This window comes from Dasypus novemcinctus, chromosome 16 (assembly GCF_030445035.2).
Source record: "Dasypus novemcinctus isolate mDasNov1 chromosome 16, mDasNov1.1.hap2, whole genome shotgun sequence".
NCBI lineage: Eukaryota > Metazoa > Chordata > Mammalia > Cingulata > Dasypodidae > Dasypus > Dasypus novemcinctus.
In genome coordinates this window covers 32,502,813-32,530,088 of record NC_080688.1, presented here as the reverse complement: position 1 = coordinate 32,530,088, position 27,276 = coordinate 32,502,813, and the positions used below count along the sequence as shown (strand labels likewise).

Sequence of the window (27,276 nt, the reverse complement as noted above, 5' to 3'; positions counted from 1 at the left end):
TTCTCCCACGGCTTAGATTCGTCCTGTGGTTCCGAGTTGGCAAGCTGCTGCTTCCTCCACATGAAGGTCCCCACTGCCCCATCCACCACTCAGGGGATTTTGTCATCTCGTGGCAATCCACAGTCCAGCTACAAACAGCTGAGCCCGTGGAACTCTCACCTAACCACCCCCTGTGACCTGTTTATGCTAGCTAGCTGTTTTGTGTTTTTCTTTCTGCCATGTGCTCTTTTGTCATCACCATCCCTGACCTCACCATTTCACTGGGGAGAGCCAGACGTGCTGGTGGTCATGGGATATGGCCCAGTCCTTCCAAGGCACATGCTCTCCAAACACTTGTGTACCCCCCTAGAGAGTACTCAGATGCTCTCAGAAGGAACACGCCCCGTTCATCGTGTTAGGCACCCTTCTGACCCATATCTATCTCAATCACAGGTGACTGGATGGCCATTTCATGCATTCCAGTTCTACCTCAGACTTTCCTGTCCTCTCAAACTTCAGAAATGCTCAAGGAGTCATGGGGCCCCAGGACGCCTGGGGGGTCCCCTGGCCAGTCAGACCTGGGATGCTAGGTCTCAAACTGGGACCCAGGAAAAGAATATAAGAGAGGAGAGAGAAAGAGGGTCCTCTGGGAGGGTTCCCGAATGAGTGTGGGGTTCCTATGAGGGCTGGCAGGGGAGTGAGGAGAGGTGCCAAGAGATGGCATGGACGAGCTGAGAACCAAGGGATGGGAAGGATTCAGACGAGCTGGAAGGGAAGACATTTCCTGTGAGCAGTAAGTTGTTACACTTACTGCTGTGTAACAACTGTGCCCTAATCTTGGTGGCATAAAAACACGGATTTACTATTTTTTATTCTCCGGGTTGGGAATTGAGGCAGGGCTGTGCATGGCAGCTGTTCTGCCTCTGTGTGGCATTGGGTTGAGTCACCCACTCGGCAGCATTCAGCTGGCAGTGGGGCCGGGCCAGGCTGCAAAGTCCAGGAAGACTTCAGCCCCAGCTGGAATTTTGATGTTCTTTCACATGGTCCCTTTCTCTCCTAGTCTGTCCGTGTGGCTCACTTGGGCTTCTTCACGGCACGGTGGTCTCAGGGTAGTTAGACTTCTTACATGGCAACTGGCTCATTAAGGGAAGCAGAAGCTGCTGGGCTGCTGATACGGGCGTGGCCCCAAACTGACATGGTGTCACTTCTTTCACATCCTCTTGGTCGGAACGTCTTGAAAGCTGATGTGGCTTTGGTGTGTGGGGAAGGCAGGAATTTAATGCTGGTCACCTTTGAAGGAGGTATGTCATTGTGAGGCTCTACAACATGGGCTGGGAGCCAGTAACCAGACATCTAGACAGGCAGTGAAACTCTGGTGTTTCCATTTCCCTGTTCATAGATCCAATGCTTTCCTTCTGGGGCAAGAATAAGAGGGACCGACAGGCTGACTTATGCAGGAGGAAGTAAGAGAGAAGAAATGGCTTCAGCTGATGCTCAAATAGATCTCTCCCTTTCATAGTCCTCCCACTAGTGCAGATTTTCTTCCCTGGGATTTAAAAGGGATTTTTGAACACATGTGCAAATGTTGTTGTTATTTTGGAAAAAAAAGGTTTACTGCTTTCATTTATGACTTGGGGGGTAGGACTGCCTAATTTCCAAAAGGTGAAGAGCCACTGTATTATTCCATCATGGTCTCACCTTCAACACAGTAAGATGTGCTGCCTTCTACGAAACTCCACACCGTCCCATCCTTTCATTCATGTGTTCATTCAACAGACACTTAACTGAGCCAGGTCCTAGGTACTCTTGGATCCAACACTCCAGTGGGGAAGGCAGATGATGTACAATCAAGCAAATAAAGTTCTGATTTTAACTTGTAGTGAATGCTATGAGGAAAGATAAATCAGAATGAAGTGCTTGAGAATGGAGGAGAGGACTATGTCAGAGCTGAGAAGTCAGGGAGGCTGCTCAGTGAAGATGACCTTTGAGCAGGGATGTGACTCAAGTGAGGGAATGAGCCTTGCAGAGACCTGCAGGGAAAGTGTTCCAGGCAGAGGGAACAGCATGTTCAAAGGCTCTGAGCAGGAATGAGCCTACAATGCCTACAGAACTCAAGAGTGCTAATCTGACCACGTATATGAGCAAAGGGGAGAGTCCTGGGCAATGAGGTCAAAGAGAAGGTAGGAATCAGATCATGCTGGACTTTACAGCCTATGATAAAGGGTTTGGATTTTAAGTACAATGGGAAATAGAGCATTTTGAGTGGGAAAGTGATCGTGATTCTCCAGATTTGCAATCCTAAATCTTCCATGCCAGGCCTTTGGGAAAGTTATTTATCTACCTTATGCCTCACTTGCCTCACCTGTTAATGGAGAAGAAGATACCCATCTCAAAAAGTTATGAGGATTAATACTCATAAGTAGTGGAGTATATTAAAGAGTACCTGGCACTTGGAAATCACTCAAATATTATCTATTATTTTAGCCTTCTGTCCCCCATAATGGATGTTTCATCTGCCCCTAGTTGAAGTTCCCTCCCTTTCTCTCCCAGCCTCAGAAGAGTGAGAAAGAGCCTGTGAAACTAGTGGACACAGGAGGAGAGTCGGTGGTGGAGGTGTTGGGATTGGAGAGGGGAGGATACTATTTATAGACAAAGGGTGTTTTTTTGTCTTTCCCCTTTCTTTTGATTCTTTTAAAATTGGGGGTCTAGGTAGAAAGTGCAGACAGCCTAGAAATCTCCTTTTCTAGCAGTCAAGACGTTATGTTTAAAGGACTTCTTTTGATCAGAAGCTCCTCATTTATGAACAAATTCGGTTCTATTGAAAAGGAGTGTTCTACTTCCCTTTGTTCCTCTGTCTGCTGTGGCCACAGGGGTTTAGCATTCCTTCCATCCCTGTTTTCACGGGGTGGGAGAGAGCCCTGGTCCTTCAAGCCTTCCCACCGGGATCCTCATCCTTGCTCTCAGACACCCTGGAGGCTGTCATGGCATGGCAGGAAGCCCACTCTGCCAACCATCCGAGCAGGCGCAGGCAGGTCTTGGCAGCTCGGTGTCTGTCCCCCTAAATGTGGCGGAACAGCAGAGTCTTTCCGCCTGTGACCCAAGAACCCCTGGCTGGCAATCCAAGCCTCACCCACCTCCCCTAGACCGAGCGCAGCCCTGACCAGCCAGCCTGTGTGAGCACCTCCTGAGGTCAAGTGGCAACTGGCCATCTGCCACCGATGCAGGGCCTCTGACTCTGCTCCTCTTAGGGTTGGAGAGAAGGGGCGGTGCTGGTGTGAAGTCTGGGGCTTCCGCGAGCGGAGGCTGGTGGGCAGAGGGACGTTCCTGTGTGTCAGGGAAGCTTTGCTTTCCTTAAGTCACAGTTCCAAGAAGGGACGTGCCTGCCTGGCTGCCACAGTTTTGTGTCAACATTCTCCGTATTGACAGCTCTAACAGGAAACAGCACTGTTTCCTTTTTCAACGCTCAAGTCTCAGGGTAATTTTTCCTAGTATTTCAATGATGTTAACATCAAAATTTCATGTAGGAGTGTTACAGATTTAAGAATCCTATTTTTATCAAGTGTCTTAATTAGGCTACACTGTAAGAATGGAAAAACACAGACTGTTCAAATAAGATTTAAGTCTGAGTCCTGGGCAGGGCAAGAGGTGCCCGAAGCCAACATTGGGACGGCTTCAGCCTTTGACTAAGTTGGAAGCCAGTTCAGGTCCAGGATATCATGGTGGACTTAGTCACGTGTTCATCAATTTTAAAAGGCAAAATTGCATAAATTCAGACAAAACAGACCTCCTGGAAATCCACCACCTTTCACCCTGTGGGCCTGTGGATTTTATAATGCTTTGTGGTCAGTGAAAGTAGCAACTGAATTTCTCTCTGTTAACCTTGAAGTCAGAACTGCAGTTCTCTGAGAAGGCAACATGAAATCCTCTGCGAGCTTAAGAAAGAAAAACCCCTGGGTGCTCTCAGAATCTTCCCACTCCAAAGGGGTGAGATGAGAGCCAGGAATGGGTCATAAAATCATAAACCCCTACCAGCAGAGCCCCAAGATATACGAAGCAAATGCTGGTAGAATTGAAGGGAGAAATAGAAGTTTCTACATTAATAATAGGAGACTACAACATACCACTTTAAGTAATGGAGAGAATATCTAGGTAGATCAATAAGGAAATAGAGAACTTGAACAATAAACAGAATATTCCAACTACAGCAGAGTACACATTCTTCTCGAGTGCACATGGCTCATTCTCCAAGATAGACTATACGTTAGGTCACAAAACAAGTCTCTGTACATTTCAAAAGATTGACATCATACAAAGGATCTTCTCTAACCACCATGGAATGAAGCTTAAAATCAATGACAGAGGGAGACTGGAAAATTCATAAATATGTAGAAGTTAAGGAATACACTCTTTTTTTTTTTTTTTTTTTTTTTTAAAGATTTATTTTATTTTTATTTATTTAATTCCCCTCCCCTCCCCTCCCCTCCCCCGGTTGTCTGTTTTCTGTGTCTTTTTGCTGCGTCTTGTTTCTTGTTTCTTTGTCCGCTTCTGTTGTTGTCAGCGGCACTGGAAGTGTGGGCGGCACCATTCCTCGGCAGGCTGCTCCCTCCTTCGCGCTGGGCGGCTCTCCTTATGGGTGCACTCCTTGCGCGTGGGGCTCCCCTACGCGGGGGACACCCTGCATGGCGCGGCACTCCTTGCGCGCATCAGCGCTGCGCACGGGCCAGCTCCACACGGGTCAAGGAGGCCCGGGGCTTGAACCGAGGGCCTCCCATGTGGTAGACGGACGCCCTAACCACTGGGCCAAAGTCCGTTTCCCTAGGAATACACTCTTAAACAACCAAGGGGTCAAAGAAGAAATCACAGGGGAATTTAGGAAATATATTGAGATGAATGCAAAGGAAAACACAGCATACCAGAATCACAGCAAAGGCAGCACTCGAAGGGAAATATACAGCTGTAAATGCCTACGTTAAAAACCGAAGGCCCCTTTGTGGAGCAGGTGTAATTCAGTGGTTGAGCTCCTGCTTCACATGTATGAGGTTCCTGTTTAATCCCCAGTGCTGCCTTTAAAAAAAAAAAAAAAGCCCCCATCCCAGAACCAAGGCCACCTTTTGCAGAGAAGACAGACAACATTGTGGCTGCCAGAGGGGACAGGGTGACAGCCGTCAAGGGCAAGCAGGGCGCAGAAAGAAGGGAGAGGGGATGGGAAGGAGGGGTGGAAGAAAAGAGACTAAAACCGTCTACTTTGACACTGCATTACCAACAGAAGACAGTGCATGTGAGTCTCCTTCTGGTCTGTTCTATTTATTGATGTCTCTCTCTCTAGCAGTACCTACTGTCTTGATCACTGTAGCATTATAGAAGTCTCAAAATCAGGTGGTATAGATCCACCTTTGCTTCTCCAAATATATTTTAGAATCAGCTTGTGAAATTCTACCTAAAAACAAAACCAAAGAAAAAACCCAAGTGATGCAGATGTCTTGCCAAGCAAGATCCCTCTGTCCATGGGGTTCAGTGAGTGTTAATCACTGTCCACTTCAAACATCTTGCTACAGATTTTAACACATGCAACTAAAGCTGCATTTTTATTGCTAGGTTCTCTAGTTTGTGCTTTTGGGGAATAGAGATGCCTTTTCCCTGCTTAGCCTAGTTCTAGGGGTTTTCACTGCTGGCACGTCTGGACTTCTTGGCTCAGCTGCCGCTGACTCTGCTCTCGGAGAAGAGTCAATATGGTCCCTTCTGGAATGCAACCCACCCAGGGCTCTGTTTTACAAGCTTAGGTTTTTTTTCTCTTCATTCCAGCCAAGTTGCAGACCAGCGTTTAAATTGCCTTTGGTTTAGAGTAGTACTTTCCCAATGAATGTGTTTTCCCTTCCAGTGTTTTAAGAGAAAAGTTCAGACTTTCTGCGAAATGTCTTCTCAGCCCTGAGAATCCTCCTGCTTGCCTCCCTGTCGCCACATGGGTTCTGCTGTCCTCAGGAAGCCTCTTGAACTTCCTACTGGGGAGACCAGCAATGGTTTCCTCAGAGAAGCCTTTGAGCTCACGCTGCCTGCCAATTCAGCACCAGGAGCAAAGATTTCTCTGAGTTTCACAATGGTTCAGGCATTCCTCAAACTTCAGTTGGTAATACTGTGGCCCGTTCCCCAGGGACCAGGGGTTGACACTCATTGTGGTCATCCCCTGTGAAAAACTGCTTTTATGCGCCAGCTTAGATGATGCCTTTTGATGGGCTTTTTTTTTTTTTAAGTCTGACGTTTTTATCAACATCTTTACAATACTTGTGCAATTTGACCTTTGGTCTGTAGGTACATCCTTTGGATGCTAGCAGGTTACATTTTCCCTTGACCAGAAATAGAATAAACTGCACTTTCCATTTCTAAAGTGTTTTACAACAGAGCACATTGGTTGGCAGGAAGGGAGCACAAACACAGCCCGTGTTTAATGGTTGGGGTTGGTAACGCTGGAAGTTTCTGTGGCTTTCCCCCAGCCAGGCCTCAAGTGCAGGCCTTCCGGTGTGACTCCCCACACAGCCTCTTGTTCCATCTGATTACCAGGGACATGCTAACTGGCTTTATTTCTTTTCTTTTTTTTATGGTACCAGGCCCAGAAATTGAACCCGGGACCTCATATGTAGGAAGCTGGTGCTCGACCGCTGAGTCACATTGGTTCCCCTGAGTTGGTTTTTTTGTTCGTTTGCTTGTTTGTCTTTGTTTCCAGGAGGTGCTGGGGACTGAACCCAGGATCCACACCCCCCCCCCCCCCACCCCCGGCCCCAGGGAAACAGGCGCTCAAACTCTTGAGCCACATCCACTCCCCTGGCATTCCTTTTTTAAAAAATCAATTTTATTGATACATATAATAAAGCTTAAATCCATGCAAAGTGTACAAGCCATGGTATTTGTTTTAATTATATATTGTGCCTTCATCACTTCAGTCATTCTTAGAGCCCTTTCATTATACCAAAAATAATAACAACAAAAAAGCTCATCACCTCTCAATCCCTGGCATTCATTTTTAACATTTAGATTTACAGTGGCAGTCAGCTGGCTTTCCAGTGGCTCTTCCCACCGCCCAGCACCCAGGGGCCCGTGCTGAAAGCTGACCACCCCCCTCCCCGGCTGAGTGCAAGAAGAGCCAAGGCCGCCAAGACTCCTGTGAGTGTGGCCAGAAGACACACATTCTTAGCACATCAGCGGGGGACTATCAGGGATTTCCTTATGATGAAAGAAAAACTTTTCATGAAACTTAGGATCACACATTCAGAAAGTAGAAGGGAGCTCCCCCGAGGGGCTGGAAAGGGGAAGGAAAAATGGGGGAAAGGTGGACTGGCTGATGTTAAGTGTCCATTTTCCTTAGTGGGGTCTTGCAAGTGGGAAGCAGGTGGTTGCTTGGGAATGAGGACGTGAGCTGGAGGCAGTCACCAGTGGGCTGTATTTAAACTGGGTTTGCTGGGCAGGCAGAGCATTTACAGGAAGTCGGAACTAGCTTAGGTGTTTGCTTTTGCCGACGTGGGGCTTAGCGTCACCGCTGCCGGGTTGGGCCCGTTAGATTTTGTTGATCACTTACATTGTTTCAGTGAAGTTGGAAATGACTTTTCAAAAGAACTAAGACCTTGCAGGCAGGACGGGGCCGGGTGACAGTTTCTAGAACACTGAGCGAGCAGACACGTGGCTGGCCTGTTCTTCGCCATTCTTCAGGCGTTAGAACATGTTCACTCTCAGAATTAGAAACATATGCTGAGATTAGAAGAAAGCCTGCGGCCAGAGAGAGCTCATTCCAGCATGAGCAAAACGCTGTCCAGGCTGGGTTACGACCCCGTAATAAATGTGTGCATTCGGAACCCCGCGGGAGGCTGTGCACGAGTGTGAGCTGGGAGAGGCCAGGCTCGGGAGCCATCTGAACCAAACGCGACTTTCTCACCATTGTCCTTCATAAGAGGAGTCTGGATGTTTTGGAGCGTTTGATTCTCCATGGCACCCGTGGACGCCAGGACTCCCTGGGGATGTTAGTTGAGGGCATTTGGCCCGGCTTGTATATTTGCTCATACTTTTTAATCTGCCTTTTGCCCAGTATGACAAGCCCTAATATTGAGGGAATGATGAACATAAAAGAGAGACCCCTCATTGTCCTAGAGGTACCAGAACTGCCCTAGTGGGGGACCCCTTGGTGACAATCTTTTCTGGCAAAATCAGGCTGCCCCATTTAATGGCTGGCAGGCAGTAGGGCCTACCTTCACTCCAAACACTTAAATCAATTAGTGTCACTGTGCCAAGTCCTGGGGATGAGAGAACTAGAATTTTGTCCTCAATCATTCATAACCCAGCAAGTGAGGACAGAAACAGAAAATTGAAGTGCCCCAGAGCCCCAAAGAGCTTCAAGGTTCAGAAGCAGGATTGCTCAAACCCTGACGCAAACCAGATCCGCGATGGCTCCGTGGAGGAGCTGTTACTTGAATAGGACTTCCAGGCTGGCGCCGCTTCCTCAGCGCGGGGCCGCTGAGGTAGTGCGAAGAGCAAAAGCGAGGGCATGGTGCCAGGAAGATAAGCTCGGTGGGCACTGGTGAGGGCCTGGGAGGAGGGCGGCAGGTGGCAGTGGGTGCTGAGAGTCATGTGGGGGAGAAGCAGTTTGATTTTACAAGCAGTGGAAACCAAGGGAAGCCTATAAGGCAGGGAAGGATGGCATTACAGGGCTTTCCAAACAGCATTTTGAAAAAGGTGTGGAAGAAGGTTCCAAGAGATCATTCAATGATCAGCTGGAGCTAGCAACAGGTTGGTGTGTTTTGTGTGTGTGTGAGAGAGAGAGAGAGAGGGAGGGAGGGAGGGAGAAGTGAAATGTGAAATATGACTGAGTTCTTGGAAGGGGTGACTGGGAAAATGACGAGGATTTCAGAGAAAGGGTTGATTTGAAAGCTTTGGTGGGAATAGGGAAGAAAATAAAGATCAGCTTGAGGGACCTGTACTTTGCCATTTTAGGGCATTCTGTTGATTGTAATTCAGTGAGGGTCGTAGGACTAAGGATAAGGTTTTGTTTTTGTTTTAGTTTTTTTCGTTTTTTTTTTTTTAAAGATTTATTTTTATTTATTTAATTCCCCCCCTCCCCTGGTTGTCTGTTTTCGGTGTCTGTTTGCTGCGTCTTGTTTCTTTGTCCGCTTCTGTTGTCATCAGCGGCATGGGAAGTGTGGGCGGCGCCATTCCTGGGCAGGCTGCTCCCTCCTACGCGCTAGGCGGCTCTCCTTATGGGTGCACTCCTTGCGCGTGGGGCTCCCCTACGCGGGGGACACCCCTGTGTAGCACGGCACTCCTTGCGCGTATCAGCACTGCGCATGGGCCAGCTCCACACGGGTCAAGGAGGCCGGGGCTTGAACCGCGGACCTCCCATGTGGTAGATGGACGCCCTAACCACTGGGCCAAAGTCCGTTTCCCTTGTTTTTGTTTTTAATATTAGATTTGGTTTTTATTATAGAACACACATATCAGGGCAAAGTTCTGCACACACACTACAAACCATATCTGGGAAAATGGAAAAAATATAAAACTACTGCTACTTTAGTTACATAGTCCCAACCTGAGGAATCCACTCTGGCAAAGGAGCCCTGGCCCCTGAGAGGGGCTTCTTGAAGGCGGCTGCCCCAGACTTCCCTGGGGAGGCAAGGCCCCTGGGCTGGGGCCCCTGCCTGGCAAGGAGGAATTCCTAGTGAATCTGATTAGCCAAACCTTGCTGCCTTTGAAGATAAGGGCATGTATTTTTTTAATTGTAAATTTTGGATGGAGATACATAAATTCGTTTGCAGGTTAAAAGGAAAGAGCCAGGGGGAGGAAGACAAAAGGATTGAAATGAGAGCGGAGCGATGCTGGATGGAGCAAATCCCAGTCAGGAAGGGAGGGCTGGGGTTCAGGACACAGGCAGACGGTACATTCTGATTCCAGAGGGAGTGAGTGCAGTAGATGAGGAGAGAGGAAGAAAGACTCAGGCGTATTTGAACTGGAGCGGGAGAGTATAGAGAGGCCCTTGGCGAGAGCCTTCTATGAGGAAAACAGCTCTGAGAAGCCTATAAGGAAAACTCTGCTCCCCTCTTCTCCCTATCGCCCCTCTTTCTCCCTAAAGACAGTCACCTCCAATTGTTTCAGTTGTGTTTTTTCCCTGATATTTACATTTTTCAGCTTTAGATATGATTGATTCTCTCTTCTCTCCCCCTGCTTCTCCTCCTCCCTACCCCTGATATAGGTGAATATCAATATTCAGTATTCACACTCTTATCAGCTAAATCACCTTCTAGCATTATGTTGCTTTTCCTTTAGCTTTTCTCCGAATTAGTCCTGGTATTACATTATTATTTTCTTAGATTTTATGTATCTGTTTTAGATTCTTTCAGCCATCCAACAGCCTCGCAAAACAATTTTCTACACCATAAAAATATCAAATTACTTGTCAGTTCCATTTTTTTTTTTTTAAAACTTGGGGACCTCCCTCCTGGAGTACTCTCTCTTCCTGACCCTCTCTGGACAGGTTACTCTAGGCTTGCCATATGGCTTTCAATCTGGAACTTTCTTCAACACTATGCCAAACATTTCTTTAATCTCTCTCCTGTGTTAGACCCTTTTCTTTATTGCATGTCTCTTTCATGTTTTACTCCCTTGTTTCGGTGGAACACTTTTTCCAATACCTATTTTTCATTTAAAAAATTTATTTAAGTATATCACTCGTAAATAAACATACATAAACAAGTGTATAGTAAAAGTTGTGAGCTTACAAAACAAGAATGCTTAACATCACGCAGGGCTCCCATACCTCACCCTACCACCAATACCTTGCATTGTCGTGAAACATTTTTAACAAATGATAAAAGAGCATCCTCAAAATATTACTACTAACCAGGATAGTAATATCTTACATTTGGTGTATTTTTCCCCCAATCCACCCTATTATTTTTTTATTATTATATCATTTATACGTGAATGTACATAAGCAATAAGTATAAAAGCTTTGAACTTACAAAACAAACATGCATAATACCATACAGGGCTCCCATACATCAACCCACCATCGCCATCTTGCATTGCTGTGAGACATTTTTTACAAATTATGAAAGAATATCATCAAAATCTTATAGTCCATATTGTACATTTGGTGTATTTTTCTCTCAACCCACCCTACTGTTATTTTTTAAATATATTTTTTATTACAGAAGTTGCGAACTTACAAAACAATCATGCATATGTGCAGAATTCCCATACAACACCTGTCCATCAACCCACCACACCATGGAGGAACATTTGTTACAGATTATGAGATATCATCAGACTATTACCACTAATCATGGCCCATAGCGTACATTCGGCACCGTTTTTTGATACTCCCCCATTATCAATAGTACATCTTTGGCATAGATGCATGACTATTACAGTATGCTATTAACCACAGTCCACAGATCACTCCAGTTGATTTTTTCCCATGCTTCTCCACATTCCTGCTATACTGCAGTAGTGACGTACGTCTGCTCTAGCTCACAAAGGACACTTCTGCATCTGTACCATCAACCACAATCCTCAGCCACCTTTGGGTTCATCATGTTATTCAGTCCCTATATTACTCTCTAGCTTTCTTTCAGTTGACATTTACATCCCTAGATTACCTTTTCCAGCTATATTCCCATTTATAAACTCGCTATTACTCACTGTAATGTGTCACCATCAACTCTCTACATTTACACACTTTTACAGTAAAGTTAATTAAAACTTCAACAGGGAAGCGGATGCAGCTCAAGTGATACAGCTTCCACCTACTATGGGAGGATCTGGGTTCAATCTCTGGGGCCTCCTGATGAAAAAGAAGAGAAAGTGTGCCTGTGTGGCAAGCCAGTGCCCGCACAGCAAGCCAAGTGCCCACACAGGTGTCTATGTGGTGAGCCAAGTGCCTGCACAGCAAGCCAAGTGCCCGCACAGTGAGTCAGTGCCCATGCAAATGAGTCACGCAGCAAGACGATGACAGAACAAAAGAGAGATGAAGGGGAAGAGTCAAGGTGAAGTGCAGCAGAAACCAGGAACTGAGGTGGTGCAGCTGACAGGGAACCTCTCTACACATCAGAGGTCCCCCGGATTGAATACCAGTGAATCCTAGAGGAGAAAAATGAGAAAAGAAGACAAAAAGAGAAATTGATCACACAGTGAATGGACACAGACAGCAACAACAGCAGGGGTAGGGGGGTGGGGGGAAGGAAATAAAACCTTGTAAATGTTTAAAAAAAAAAACCAAACTTCTACATACATTATGCTTCAGTATTCCATCTCAGTCCTCCTCTTAACTCCTTTAAGAATCTACCACCTGCCACCAGGTCTTAAAGATGTTTTCCTACATTTTCTTCTAGAAGCTTTATGGTTCTTCCTTTTATTAATATATTTATGTCTTTGATCCATTTTGAGTTAATTTTTGTATAAGGTATGAGATAGGGGTCGTCTTTCTTTCTTTTGGCTATTGATATCCAGTTCTTCCAACACCATTTGTTGAATAGACTGTTCTGCCTAAGCTGAGTGAGTTTGACAGGCTTGTCAAAAACATTTCACTATAGGCATGAGGGTCTGTTTCTGAACCATGTCATTTGGTTTCATTGGTCTATTGGTCTGTCTTCATGCCAAAACCATGCTGTTTATACCACAGTAGCCAGGTAATATGATTTAAAGTCTGGAAGTGAGAGTCCTCCAACTTTGCTTTTCCTTTTTAAGGTGTTTCTGGCTATTTGGTACCCCTTACCCTTCCAAATAAATTTGATTATTGTGTTTTTCATTTATTTAAAAAATACTGGTGGAATTTTTACTGGGATTGCATTGAATCTGTATATCAATTTGGGTAGAATTGACATCTTAATGATATTTAGTCTTCCAGTCTGTGAGCATGGAATGTTATTCCACTTATTTAGGTCTTTTTAATTTTCTTTTAACAATGATTTGTAGTTTTCTGAATGCAAGTGCTTTACATCCTTGTTTTTAAGTTTATTCCTAAATATTTGATTCTTTTAATTGCTATTGAATGGAATTTTTTTCCTGACTTCTTCCTCAGATTGCTCAGATTGCTCATGTTTTCTTATCCAGTCTGTGTCTTTTGATTGAGGAGTTTAATCCATTTACACTCAGTGTCATTACTGTAAAGGCAGTTCTTATTTCCCACATTTTGACCTCTGGATTTTATCTGTCATATCTTATTTTCACCACTCTTTTGAGACTTTTAGTATATTAGTACTGATATAATATTCATTTCTAAGCTCTCTTCCAAGTCTCTCCCATCTTTTCTTTTCAGGTTGTAGCACACCCTTTAGTATTTCCTGCAAGGCTGGTTTCTTTATTATAAACTCTCTTACTGTTTATCTGTGAATATTCTAAACTCACCCTCATTTCTGAAAGACAGTCTTGCTGAATATAATATTCTTGGCTGGAAGTTTTTCTCTTGTATCTTAAATACCACTGCTTTCTTGCCTCCATGGTTTCTGATGAAAAATCAGCACTTAATCTTATTGGGTATCCCTTATATGTTATGCATTGCTTTTTTCGTGCTGTTCTCAGATTTCTCTTCTTGGTCTTTGGCATTTTTATTAGTGTCTAGGAGTTGGTCTATTAAGATTTTTTCAGATGGAAGTACATCGTGCTTCTCGGACATGGATATCTATATCCTTCAAAAGGTTTGGGAAATTTTCTAGCAATATTTCTTCAAATGCTCCTTCTGCCCCATTTTCCTTCTCTTCTCATTCTGGGATATCCATGACATGTATGTTTGCATGTCTCTTGCTGTTGTTTAGTTCCCTGAGACCTTGTTCAAAGTTTTCATCTCTTTTCTTTTTTTAAAAGATTTATTTTATTTATGCCCCCATCCCCTACAGATTGCTTGCTGTCTGCTCTCTCTGTCCATTCACTGCATGTTCTTCTGTGTCCGCTTGTCTCTCTTTGTTGCATCATCTTGCTGTACCAGCTCTCTGCAGGCATGGGCTGTCAGCTCTCTATGGGCGCAAGCCAACTTGTCTTCACAAGGAGGCCCTGGGATGCAAACTCAGGGCCTCCCATATGGTATATGGGGGTCCAATTGGTTGAGCCATGTCTGCTTCCCCCACTCTTTTCCTTATCTGTTCTTTTGTATGTTCACTTTCAGAGACCGTCTTCAAGCTCAGCAATTTTTTCTTCTGCTTCCTCAAATCTACTGTTATATGACTCCAATGTATATTTAATTTCATTCACATAAGAGCTGCTATTTTTCTATGTATGCTTTCAAGTTCTTATTTGTGTTCATCCAGTGTCTTCTCTTTTTTTTAAAGATTTATTTATTTTTATTCATTTCTCCCCCCCTCCCAGTCTGCCTCTGTATCCATTCACTCCGTGTTCCTCTGTGTCTGCTTGTATTCTCATTAGGCAGCTCTAGGAACTGATCCTGGGACCTTCTGGAGTGGGAGGGAGGTGAACATTCTCTTGCACCACCTCAGCTCCCTGATCTGCTACATCTCCTATTATCTCTTCTCTGTGTCTCCTTTTGTTGCATCATCTTGCTGCGCTAACTCTCTGCATGGGGCAGCACTACTGCATGGGGCAGCTCTGTGGAGGTCAGCACTTGGTGCAGGCCAGCACTCCACATGGGCCAGCTCACCACATAGGCCAGCTTGCCTTCACTAGAAGGCCCTGGGCATTGACCTCAGACCTCCTATATGGTAGATGGGAGCCCAATTGCTTGAGCCACATCTGCTTCCTCCAATGTCCTCTTAATATCCTTAGTCTCTTTAGCCAACTCATTGAATTTATTAAGGAGATTTGTTTGAACAATTGATTAGTTATCTCAACTCCTTTATGTCATCTGGAGACTTACCTTGTTCTGTTAATTGGACCATATCTTTCTGCTTGCTGATATGGATGGTAGTTTTGTGTGGATGTCTTGGCATCTGGCTTACTAGATGTATTTATTCTGGGTGTATTTTCTCCCTTTAGTTTAGTGCTTTCTTGCCCTTTCTCCCTTGTTAGTTGTGTAGGAGATGCTGAGGATGTAGTTGGTGCTATAAGCTATGGAGGCTAAAGCATTGCACCAAGGACCAATGAAGCTTCTCCCATCTTTCTCCTTTGCCAGGGGTAGGGGCAGAGCCAAAGCCATTTGTAATAATCCAAGTCATGCAGGCCAATACTACCTGTAGTTGCAGGATGCTCTTCTGGTCTTGTGGAGCCCCCAAACAGGTGCTTTAGATAGCTCTGGGTAATTACTAACAGCCCTGTAACATTAGCTGACTCTAAGAGTTCCTTACTCTGCCACCTTCTAGCTGGTTGTCAAATACCTTTTTAAGAAAGTGTGCATGGTGATAGTTTTTGTTTTCTTTTTAACTATTACATGTCTGAAAATTTCTTTGTTCTGCTCTCATAGTTAATGGACATTTTGGCTGGGTATGGAATTCAAGATTAACAGTAATATTCTCTCAAAGCTTGAAGACTTTGTTCTCTTGTCTTCTAGTTTCATAATACCATTCTGAATCACAGGAACTTTTGATTTCTTTTTGCAAGTATATAGGTTTTTCTCTTTATCCTCAGTGTTCAGAATGTGCCTTGGTTTGGACTTTTAGTCATTAATTATGCTGGGGGTCTTTTATTTTCCTCAGTTCTGAGAATTTTTTTTTTTGGATTTTTGAAAAAATAATTGCCTCTTTACCACCCTATCATCTCCACACCCAAGTTTTCTGGTCTCTTTGTGGAGAGACTTCCTGGCTTGACCCTCTGATTTTCTTATGGTTTCCTTCTTTTTGTCTATCATTTTGTCTTTTTCCACCCTCTGAAAGATTTCCTTGATTTTATTTACCAACCCTTTCACCGTATTTCTTTATTTTGGCAGGTATATTTTTAATTAGCAAAGAGTCATCTTTATTTTCTGATTATCCCTTTTTATAGCAATCAATTCTTGACTCTTGGATGCTTTGGTCTTCCATTTCTCTGAAGACATTATGAGTTTATTTTCTTGCATTATACCTGTTTTGTCTGGGTTCCTTTTCATTAGTTGGCTAGATGGTTTGCTTTGGTCTCTGTCTTTCATGACCTTGGGCTCTCAGATGAATTTGCAAAGTCCTTCTATCTCCTAGCTGAGGTATAGCAAGTGTCCTGGGAGCTGAGCAGGTAAAGGAGGACTGTGAGTCCCCTTATTCACTATGCAGACTTTGACGTAATGCTTTCAGACTGGTATCACCCACTGTGGCTGTTTTCCCATGTTTGGAGTTTCTTTGCCTCAGTTTCTCTGTCTAGACCTAGTCTTTCTCAACCAAGGTTCCGAAAGAACCAATACATGGAAACAAACAAACTTTTCTGCATCTGGAATAATATTAGCTATGTCCCATCTTCGAGAGAACTGAGAAAGTGATAACTCAAATCATTTTTTGTAGGGCTTAATTCTCTCATGGAACCCTGGTTAAAAAGGTTGTTTGCATGAAATTACAGAGGAAATTCCCATGAAGACTTTGAATATGAAGACTGTGTGTGTTTCTGTGCTACCAACAACAGCACACTTCTAACATTCACTCATCAAGTGGTTCATTCAGCCATTCCTTGGCACCCTTCCTCTGCGTGCTTGCGTGCACGCATGCACACACGCATAACACACTCTCTCTGAAGATATTTTCTTCTGATGTATGTGTAATATGCTGCTTTTGGTCCAAAACTCAAATGGAATTGATTCATCAAGTGACTTGAGACCTCACAATAATATTTCACTTAACCTTAAACACCTTTTGTGGTGGGAAGAAGTTACAATGTTTCCTCAGTACTACATAGAGTTTATTTCTATACATGAGTTCTTAAGTATAGAAGGTAGAAGTGATTTAAATGGCATGGTGTATGTACCATTTTATGGCCTTTCAAAACATTTAAGGCCTCTTAACAGAATGGATGTGTTATATATTTCTGCTACCTGTATGATTTGATGGAATATTTTGTTACAGTAAATCAGAACAATAAATGGACTTCCTCTCAGATTAAAAAAAAAAAAAAAGGTTGTTTGAGAAATAATCTCCCTTTGAGGGAGCGGGGGTCTAGAAACCTGGCTCTGTGGATAGGCATGGAGCATTTGCTCAACCTGCCATAATTACCTTAGTGTAGTTTAAGACAAAACTAGACAGTTGGTCAAGATGCCATCACTGGTACTGCCAGGTCATCATGTTGTAGCTTTGGAACCTTGGGGCACTGTAGGCGCCAAGTTGACGGGGGAGGGGGGGTGGTTTGCCTTTGAGAGTGGTATATGAGACAGTCCTGGCTATTTTCAGATTTAGGAAGGGTTTCTGGAAGGTTAGTTCCAGGAACGTTTTCAAAGGAGGAAAGGGTGGCCGCTTCCGGGCTGTGTCATGCTGCCATTCCAAGAGGGCAGGGAAGTATGAATCAGGAGGTTTCTCCACGGGAAATTCCCTTGGCTGATGGTTTCAGGCTGTGACAGGAGGTGTGGCTGTGCCTGCTGCAGAGGCAGCCCTGAGCAACCCAGATGGCCACCTGAGCAGGCCGGCGCTGCAGACTTCTCTGCAAACTGCCCACAGCTTGTTTTAGAAATTGTAAGGAAGTTGTCTCATCAGGCCCCTCTCGGTAATTTGTCTATAGCATGGTCATGCAGTGAAATGAAGATATTTTGAGCTTGGAGCTCAGAATGAGGCTGCTTTAAGGAACGTGGCCATCTACCTAGGGAGAGGCTGAACATCTTTCCCACGACGGAGGCTGGGTCCCGATGGCCTTCGCAGCAGCTCTCTGGGGACCTGAGGCAGCCACGGCCCTCCTAGCCCCAGGCCACCTGCCGCAAGCCGAGGAGGCTGCTCTCGAGCCCACCAGCGGAGCCGATGTCAGAGCAGGGAGCCACTTAACTGAGGCGGCAGAGAGGGGCCTGCCACAGGGCCAGGAGCCTCATTAAGGCCTCGCAGAAAGGACCTGGCGCCGAACAGCAGAGTCTGAGGTTTTTAACCCGGTGCCTTTCTTTTTCTCCTTTCCCGCCTGCCCAGCCGAGGAGCCGTCGGAAGCGCCGCAGTCGCCGCCCGGAGGGAAGGCCCCACGGAGGCCCGGGACGCCAGAGGCCCCCACGGAGCCCGCCGAGCCGCAGCCCACCCCGCAGCCGAGGCCGCAGGGCCTCCCGCCGCCCGGGGACCCGCGAGAGCAGCCTCTCCCGGCCTGGAAACCGCGGCCGCCGCTGCCCCCGGGGAAGAGGCTGCCCCCGCCCCCGCGGCCCTTCCTGCCGGGATCCTCGGGGGTCTTCACTGAGACCCGCGAGGCGGGGCCCCCGGGCAGGATGGGCGTGTCGGGGCGGGGCCTGCCCCAGGGCGTGGACGGCCAGACGCGGCGGGGTGCCCGCCCCAGCTCCGAGGGCTACGCGGGCGCCCCAGGTGAGCCCCTGGACACCCCCGCACGCGCCTCGGAGGCCGCCCTGGGTCTCTGTGGGTCCAGGGGGCCCAGGCGGTGCACATCTAACACCCTAAGGCTGGGGCACCCCAGCAGAGGTGCAGTAAATTAGAGAGAGAATTGCCCAATGGGTGGGGGTCCCTGGGCGTGGTGTCCGCTCATTAGCCTGCCCTTAGGGAGCAGCGGTGCAGGAGGAGCTTGCTTAGCGGCAGATGCTGGAGCACCCTGGACTTAAATCCTCAGCTGCGTCCTGACCTGGGGCAGCTGCCCAAGCTCTCTCCAGTTCAGTTTCTTCAACTGGACTGAGAGGGTAATAATAGCACCTCAGGGAACTACCTTAGACTGAAGCGAGAAAGCGCTTTTCAGGGCCTGGCCAGGAGCACATGCGGTCTCTGAGTAAGGGGGGAGCAGGAGAAGGAAAAGGAGCGGTTATAGAATCCCCCATGTGCCAGGTACTGAACTAGGTGCTTCTGCTGGTGTCATCCTCCCAACAGCAGGGTGGGCTCAGGGCTAGTTCCGTTTGACAGATGAGGAATCTGAGGCTCAGGACCATGATGTGTAATCAGAAGACTCTACTGGCAGATCCCATCACCTGCCAGAGGAGCGCACACACCAGGCCTCTCCGAGCTAGACTGGCTTATGGTCCAGCACTAGGTTCACAGCCTGCTGCCCCCACAGCTGGAAGCACCACGGCCCCAGGCAGGCTGGATCCACACCGAAAGCAGGAGCTGCTTTCCTCACCCTGGCTCTCCTGTTCTCGGCTTCATGTCAGCCACAGTGATCCCCTAGACAGGCGATCCAAAACGGCAGGTTGTCCTCTGTTAGCAACACGTGTCCTAGATGCTTAGGCTTGCGTGGGCTGTTTGCTCATCCCATTCATTTGTGTAGTCCGTACTGCTTTTAGCCTAGCCGGGAGGCCGGGCCGGTGAACAGCTGTTCCTAGAGGGCCAGCATGTTGGCTGGCATGTGTCTCAGTCCATTGACTCCTCCCTGGCCTGTGCCCCAAGGCTCCAGGGCGCCACATTCTCCTTCTCCCCCTACCCGCCCCCCCAGCCAGTTGACCTTCGCTCTGTGCCATCCACTCTGCCCAGGGATAAGTGGCCAGTGAGGAAGCAGGGGCAGGGGGGTACCAATGTGTGTTTCTGGGAAGGTAGCTCAGAGTGGGTGTCCTTGTGGTGACTACATCTATTTTTTGAGTAGTCAAGACTCAGTCTGAATATGTGAGGTGCAGGGAGAGAAAAGGAGCTCAGAAAAGTGAGCTGTTATTCAGGATTTTGATGTGGCATTCCCGTTTTGTTTTCCAGGATACCCCAAGTCACCTCCTCCCGCCTCCCCAGGTAAGTCTGCTGTGGGTGGGAGACCAAGGACAGGGGGGTGGTGCTCCCTGCCAGCCCTGCCCCCCGCCCCCACTTGCTGCCGCCTCCCTTTGAGGATTTACACGGGGACCAGCCCATCCCCACCACCAGAGTGAGGCGGGGCCTCTGCTGACTGGCTGCTCACCCGATGGCCAAGACCGGAGTTCTCCCTTAGCCATCGTCCCGACTCAGAGTGTCCCGAAAGACCACTGGGTGTGTCTCAGCCACTGTGGCCCTGACGAGCTTCCTGGGGTCCAGGTTTTACTTCCTGGGGTCTGGGTTTTACTTCCCGGGGTCTGGGTTTTATCTCCTGGGGTCCAGTTTTTACTGGTTTATCAGTAAGGAAGCTGATCCCTGAATCATTCCCATTCCTTACCGCCTGCCACTCCAGTGCCCCCACCACCCCCACATACAGCTCAGCTTTCTAGGTCTCAGTTTTCTAGGCCTTCACCTACCCCCTACCCCTCAAATAAGCCCAAAACCAGAGGCTATCACCACTTAGGACTTCAAGATGCTCCCCATTCCCGAAGAGCCCGGGAACATTTCACATCCTCTCTCCCCAGGGGCCCCCGCGCCGCCCTCTCTGGTGTCTTTCTCTGCGGGGCTCACGCAGAAGCCTTTCCCCAGCGACAGGGGCGTTGTCCTCTTCAACAAAGTGCTGGTCAACGATGGCGACGTCTATAACCCCAGCACCGGTAGGTTTTTGAAGGGAACGCGCTCGTTTTTGTATTCTCCTTTCCAAACCGCTTATACGCGAGCAAGGCAGATCCCACCCTTACCTCCCCACCTCACCCCACCCCACCCCCCAGGGCCCACGGGGTTGGGGGAGGACTGATCTGGAGAAGGTGCCCCACTGAGCAGTCTTGGGTGCCAGAGACTTCGACAGATCAGCGCTGGCACATCTTGCTCTTCCCAGCTTGGTGGATTTTATAATGGATGGGCGTGAGCTGCTCTCACCTTTTCTAGTTAGAGGATCCGTGCGCTAGGCCTCCGTGCTCTCCGTGGGAACTGGTCACTTCGCCTACCGGGCCACCGTGTCCCTCGTTCTCACTAACAGTCGCCCTAGCGCCCTGGTGCGGGACCAGGGGAAGGGCCACTCCCTGCTCTGCTTCCTGCCCGGCCTCTGCCTTTGTGATGAACGGAGCCAAGGAGTGAACTGCGCATGCTCCGGGCGCGCTGAGCCCTGCGCGCTTTTCCTGCGCGAGTCTCTCAAACTGGGTGCTCAGATTGGGTCGGCAGCTGCCCTGCCTTCCCTCTGCTTCTGGTGAGGGTTGTTTTGGGGAGGCCCTCGAGAACTGTTCGATGGAGGTTCCCCCAAATTCTGGCAGCACCATTCCAACCCCACGCCCCCACCCTGCGCCTCCAGGCCCCTCCACCCTGGGCTCCTGGGCTGCTTCTCCCTTTGCGCTGTGGGCATCTGCTGCTCGCCTGTATGGACAGAAGGACTGAGTGCTCTGCTCCATCTCCTGCAGGGGACCTCCAGCCCAGCCTGGACCCCCAGATGTTCACGTGGGGGTGGGAAGGGCTCCTCAGCCCAGAGAGGGGCGAGGCCAGAGAAGAGGGTGCGCAGGGCTAGGCCAGGGGAGGTGAGCAGAGCCCAGTTTCCTCAGGAGTGGTCGTGGCCAGCAGTCCTGCGGCATGTTCTGGCACAAACGCAAGGATGCTCCTCCCGGAGGGGGCTGAGCGCTCGCCATGGTGGGTGGATTTCAGGGCAGCTTTGCCCTGCTGAGCTGTTGGAAGGAAAATGGAATGACTTCTCTGCAGGGATCTTAACCATCATGCTAAAAAGCCCCACGTGTTCCTAGCGCAGTGGTTCTGAGTTCTTAGGGTTTGTAAAAATCATCCACAGGGCCGGGGAAGATGAGGCTGCCGGGGCCCCAGGGCCAGTGGGAGTGAGTGCAGGAGTGTGTGTTTGGATCCAACTCCCCAAGGCCTTCCGGGTGCTGGAAAGGCAGCCCCTCTTGAGCCACTGAAGGGTCACTGAGTTCTCTGCTTCTGAATGGCCTTGGCGTGACCTTCCTGTCCCCTCCTCCCCCACGGTCACTCCATGCTGCTGTAGTTGCAGGGAGAGCTTGTCCACCTGGACAGCCAGGGGACCTTCACAAGCAGGGACGGTGGCCCACATTAGAGCTAAGGTCTCACCTCTGCAGGAGCTCAGGACAGGGTATCGTGGGTGACCTTGGAGCCATGTTCCCAGGGGCCAGGAGCCCCCAGAGATGCCAGGAGCTTTCAGTCACTCTCGCCTGCGGGGTGGCCCGGCCTTGGCTCTTGGAGTTTCAAGACATATTGAAGCTCCTGTCCCCTCCCCATCATGTCAGCTCTGGGCTTCTGGTGAGCGGCCAGTGGTCAGTCCTCCCGCCAGCCCAGAGAAGAGGCCGCTCCAGCCGGCATTTGGTGAGGCTCTGCCTCTCCTGCTTTGTAAAGTAGCTCCATGCAGAGGTACAACCTGGCCTGGGTCTGTGGGCCCAAGGTCTACCCCTCCCTGACTTTGTGTCTGTGAGCCCTGCCTCCTAAGGAAGCAGCTCCCACATTTCTAGGTCTGCTGCGCAGCGGCCAAAGTGGGAGGCTGATGAGAAGTTGGCCTTGGGGTGCGTTTAGTGAGGGAGCAAGGCCAGGAGAAGAGGCCAAGAGGCAACTAGCCTTCTGGGTGTGTGTTCCTTGCCCACCGAGCCGCGGGTGAGCGTGGGAGCCGGCCCCGGCCTCAGCCCAGGCCTTCTTGACACATGTGGGGGGTGCAGGTGATGGTGCAAAAAAAGCCCCAGTGGACCCAGGGGCCACGAAAAGGCCTGAGGGGTGTCAGGAGGCCCACACTGCCTTCCCAGCAAGGCTAGAGAGGTTTTCCTCAATGTACCTTGCAGAACAAGAAGAGATGAGTTTTTCCTAAGGCTGCTGCTCTAAAGTGTAGATGAGAGTTCATTTTACTAAATCCTGGGGGGGCAGCTGTTTGTTCTTTTCTGAATGTTATCTGCAGAAGTCAGCAGGTCTCCCATAAGGAATGGGCCAGGGGGGGAAGCAGAGTGGTGGTAAAGAGCAGTGCAAGCAAAACTGGGTGGGGTGGGGTGGAGGCTCTTCCCCAGCTCTGCCTGCCTTCCCGAGGCCGGGCCACAGCTGTCCCGGTTTGCCCAGGCCTCTGAGCGCTCACACCGGGCCAGGCAGGGTGGCTGGTCGCCCCACGCCAGTGGCCACGGGCCGAGACTGTGAAAGCCGAGCATCGTGTCTCCCTTCCTTCCAGGGATCTTCACGGCTCCGTATGACGGGCGCTACCTGCTCACCGCCACCCTCACCCCTGAGCGAGACGCCTACGTGGAGGCCGTGCTGTCGGTCTCCAACGCCAGCGTGGCCCAGCTGCACACGGCGGGGTACCGGAGAGAACTTCTGGAATACCACCAGTCGCAAGGGTCCTTCCACACATGTGGGGGCCCGGGGGCTTTCCACCTTATCATGCACCTGAAGGCAGGAGACGGGGTCAATATAGTGGTGACGGGGGGCAGGCTGGCTCACACGGACTTGGATGAAATGTACTCCACATTCAGTGGGGTTTTCTTATACCCTTTCCTCTCCCACCTTTAGTTTGTCTGGGGAACGGGGCCCGGTAAAGATGGTTGTAAAAATTTGGAAGCTTTAATATATTGGTTATGTATGTAATTGGAGCACTGGTCTAGAGTTTTCCGCGTACACCTCATCTCTGCCCCCCAGGATAAAGGCCTTACCTAGTTGTTAGGCCACCACACCTTTTGACTCGTTTCAGGACAGGGAGCAAAGTGAGCTAACACGTGGCTAATGTGCCTCTGATTTCCCATCACTGGTCACTCCAGCAAACTACTGGAGACCTGGAAACGCCCCTGCTTTTAAGCTGGATTGCTACCCCTGCGCCTTCCCAGCCTCCGCCTCCAGCTCTGTGGTCAGTTTTGAGCTTGGCACGAGGGTGCCCTCCGGTTCTGGGTGGACCTCCAGGGTCTGACTGTCGAGGTTTTCACGCCTCCTCCCAGGGTGGGGCCGTCGGCTCCTGTCCTGCTGATGGAGAAAGAAGAGCTGCTGGGCTCCAGGCTGGCCGGAAGCTGGTTCCTGTGGCTGGTTTTTACTGGAGAGCAACACTGTAGCCAATTGTCTGTCTGTATTCTACACTGCATGTAGGAGAAAAGTTTAAACACTGAATTGTGGAAGCGGCTTGGGCCACTTCCTCGACTTTCCTTTGTGGGCTGTCCATGTGTTCACATTTCCATTCGGAACTCATCACTGCTCACGCTGGGCCTTTCCCCAGCAGGGAATGGGTGCACTGGAGACTGTTTATGTTTGGCGGGCTCCTTAAATGACTTGTACAATTTACGTGCAAAGACAGGGAGTATAAATAAAGATGTAAAACCACTTGAAGTTATTTTTCTTAAATCTGTGCCTTCTGGATTGGAAGTTATTCAAAAGCAAACTGTAAAAAGTCACTTTTTAAAATTGCTGCAGCAATTAAGCTTGAATAAATTTCTCACAGCTATAAAATTGTTACCCCTAAGCATCTAACCTGAGCAGTTTTTATTTTTTTGGCTGGTAAAGACAGACAAGATGTTTGGTGGCCAATGCCCCATGTGACCCCACAGCTGAAGAGGGGCTTCTCCATGGGAATTTATATCTAATCAAAAACCGCTTGAGCTAGTGAGATAGAACGTGCCTCATGTTCAACAGACATGGCTGTAAGAACTCTCCAGCTTCTAAGCAACAGAGGTCCACTGCAAAACTGACTGCATACTGAAAGCTGAGGTCACGTGGAGAAGAGCAGAAATCTTCCCCCGGAGAACACGTGCTGTCCTAAGGGGAAGCCCAGGCAGGTGAACCCTCTACGTAGCACAGCCCAAACCTTGAGGCTACCTTTGCTACCCTTGCTCAAAAATCAATTGGCCATAGATGTGACTTTATTTCTGAACTCTTAAATTCTACTCCATTAGTTTCTATGTCTTTTTGCCAATTCCACACTATCTTGATTACTGTAGCTTTGTAACACATTTTAAATTTGGGAAATGTGAGCCTTTCACATTTTCTTTTTCACAATGAGGTTTTGGCTATTCAGGACCTCTTTACCCTTCCATATGAATTTTCTTTTTTTTTAAGTTTTTTCCCTCCCTTCTCTCCCCCCCTCCCCCATTGTCTGCTCTGTGTCCACTTGCATTCTTGTCAGCGGCATAGCCGGGAATCTGTCTCTTTGTTGCGTCTCTTGCTGCGTCAGCTCTCTTCGTGTGCGGCACCACTCCTGGGCAGGCTGAGCTTTTTTTCATGTGGGGCAGCTCTCCTTGAGGGGCACGCTCCTTGAGCACAGGGCTCCCCTATGCGGGGGATACCCCTGCATGGCACGGCACTCCTTGCGCACATCAGCACTGCGTGTGGGCCAGCTCACCACACAGGTCAGGAGGCCCTGGGTATCAGTTGGGCCAAATCTGCTTCCCTTCCATATGAATTTGATGATTGGCTTTTTCACTTCTGCAAAGATGGGTGTTGGAAGTTTGATTGGAATTGTATTGAACCTGTAAATTGCTGTGAATAGAATTGTTATCTTAACATTTAGTCTTCCAGTCCATGTACACAATTTAAGTCATCTTTAGTTTCTTTCAGGCAAAGTTTTGTATTTTTCTGTGTACAAGCCCTTTATATCCTTCATGTGATGATTAATTGGATGTGTCAACCTGGCTAGGTAACAGTGTACAAATGTTTGGTCAAGCAGGCTCTGACCATATTACTCTGAAGGTACTTCATAGGTGGACTTGCATCCCTGGTCAGTTGGTTGCATCTACATTCAACAAAGGAGACTGCCTTCAGCAATGAGAGTCTTCACCTAATCAGTTGGAGGTCTTAAAGCAGAACTGAGCATTTCAAAAGTCAGAAGAATTTATTTTTACTCCAGCTAGTCAGCTTTTCCTGGGGAATTCAACCATACCTTCCATCAGAATTTCCAACTTGTGGCCTGTTCTATGGAATTCGGACATACCAATCCCCATGGCCATGTGAGTTAATTCCTGTAATAAATCTCTGAATAGTTACATTTATACACACACATATATATTGTCTGTCGTTTCTCTGGAGAATCTTAATGCAAATTTTGGTACCTGAGAAACAGAATCTTACAAATGAGATTTCTGAGTTGGTTCAGGGGGTTTTGGAATTGGTTCTCTAATCTGATTAGATAAAAAGGCACTAATGACTATTTCCAATGATAGGCCATGACATGAACTGGCAATAGAGATATACAAAATAGCACCACTGGCTATGGCTACTAAAATGCTTATGTGGCTAGGGTCAGGGCAACAGTATATTTGATATCTTAGAAGATTTGGGGTAAGTTAAAAAGTATAATGGTGTTTTCAGGTTGTTCCTAAATATGCTGGATATAGTTGCAAAGGATGAGCTCAGGGTTTCAAATTCCCAGGTTATGCACTACATGAATGACAAAGTTTGTGTGGCCTGAAAGAAGTCCTTAATTATTGTAGCCATGGAGTTCAGATTTCTGAAAGCCAAATGTACATTCTCATCCTGCAAATAGCTGAATAACAATGCAAACTCAATTCCTAACCTTGCAGAATGTCTGCATTTAAACTGAGGTCATTGATTGGGAAGGAATAGGATCCTGAAAATTGGGATGGGGACATATGGGCTGCTGCTGATGGTAGGTACACTGAACCCCTAAATTCTGCTGAAAATTATGGCTGGAATATAGCACATCCTTTAGGGTATCTTTTAGTACTACAATGCCCTGTGATTCAAATCAATGGAAAACCACCACCATCGAATCCAGGCAGGGCAACTGATGGCCCAGACACTTCTGGAATGAATTTTGGTCACCCCCCCCTCCCCCCGGCAAAGAATCAAGATGTTTGTGGAAGAATCAACCTAGATGTTTGTGGAAGGTAAAGGGAATATAGTTAGGTAGTGGAAGAAGGTAGTTATAAACATTAATACGAGCTATGACCAAGTAATCAGTTCCAAAAATGAGGGCTATAATGGTTATTTGTATTTCTTCCTTATTTATGAATATATTTACATATATACATGGAGGAAATATGTTTTCTTCCCTCTCATCTTTATCATATAACATAGGTGTATTAACTGTTTGTCAATGTATTTAGGTTAAAGAATACCAAAGGTAAGAGTGAATATAACCCAAGGACTTTCATCATCTTTGGAGGACAGGACTATTGTTTTTTTGAATGTGGGACATTTTCACTAATAGGCAAAAGTATGACTGTTTTATTGTCTTTGCTTGGAGATTCAATATGGTTTAATATGTATATGGGTACTAAGTTGACAAAGGTAGACTGTGATGTTTAATGTGTCAACTAGGTTATGGTGTCAAGTTATTTGGTCAAGGAAGCTCTGTCCTGATTATTACGTGTGAGGGTAAGTTGACTGCATCTGTGGCTGGTTGCATTTACAATTAACAAAGGAAACTGCCCTCAGCAATGAAGGGAACATCAGTAGATCTTAAAGCTAGAACTGAGGATTTCAGAATTCTGGAGAATTCAACCTTAGCTTCATTGGCGTTTCCAACTTCTGGGTCACAAGACCCAATTACTAGATGGAATCTCCTAATATT

The 27,276-nt window shown here is 47.7% G+C and overlaps 1 protein-coding gene across 1 annotated transcript in view; it reads left to right on the top strand.

Moving 5' to 3' along the window:
* The window catches only part of EMILIN2 (elastin microfibril interfacer 2), a 79,346-nt gene extending 55,275 nt beyond the window's left edge, over positions 1–24,071 (top strand). The window contains exons 5-8 of the mRNA XM_058277492.2: positions 17,958–18,335; positions 19,656–19,688; positions 20,270–20,401; positions 22,939–24,071. Coding sequence (XP_058133475.1) covers positions 17,958–18,335; positions 19,656–19,688; positions 20,270–20,401; positions 22,939–23,276 — 881 coding nt within the window. The 3' untranslated portion in view covers positions 23,277–24,071. The remainder of the gene's footprint in view (positions 1–17,957; positions 18,336–19,655; positions 19,689–20,269; positions 20,402–22,938) is intronic.
* The last annotated feature ends 3,205 nt before the right edge of the window (positions 24,072–27,276 follow it).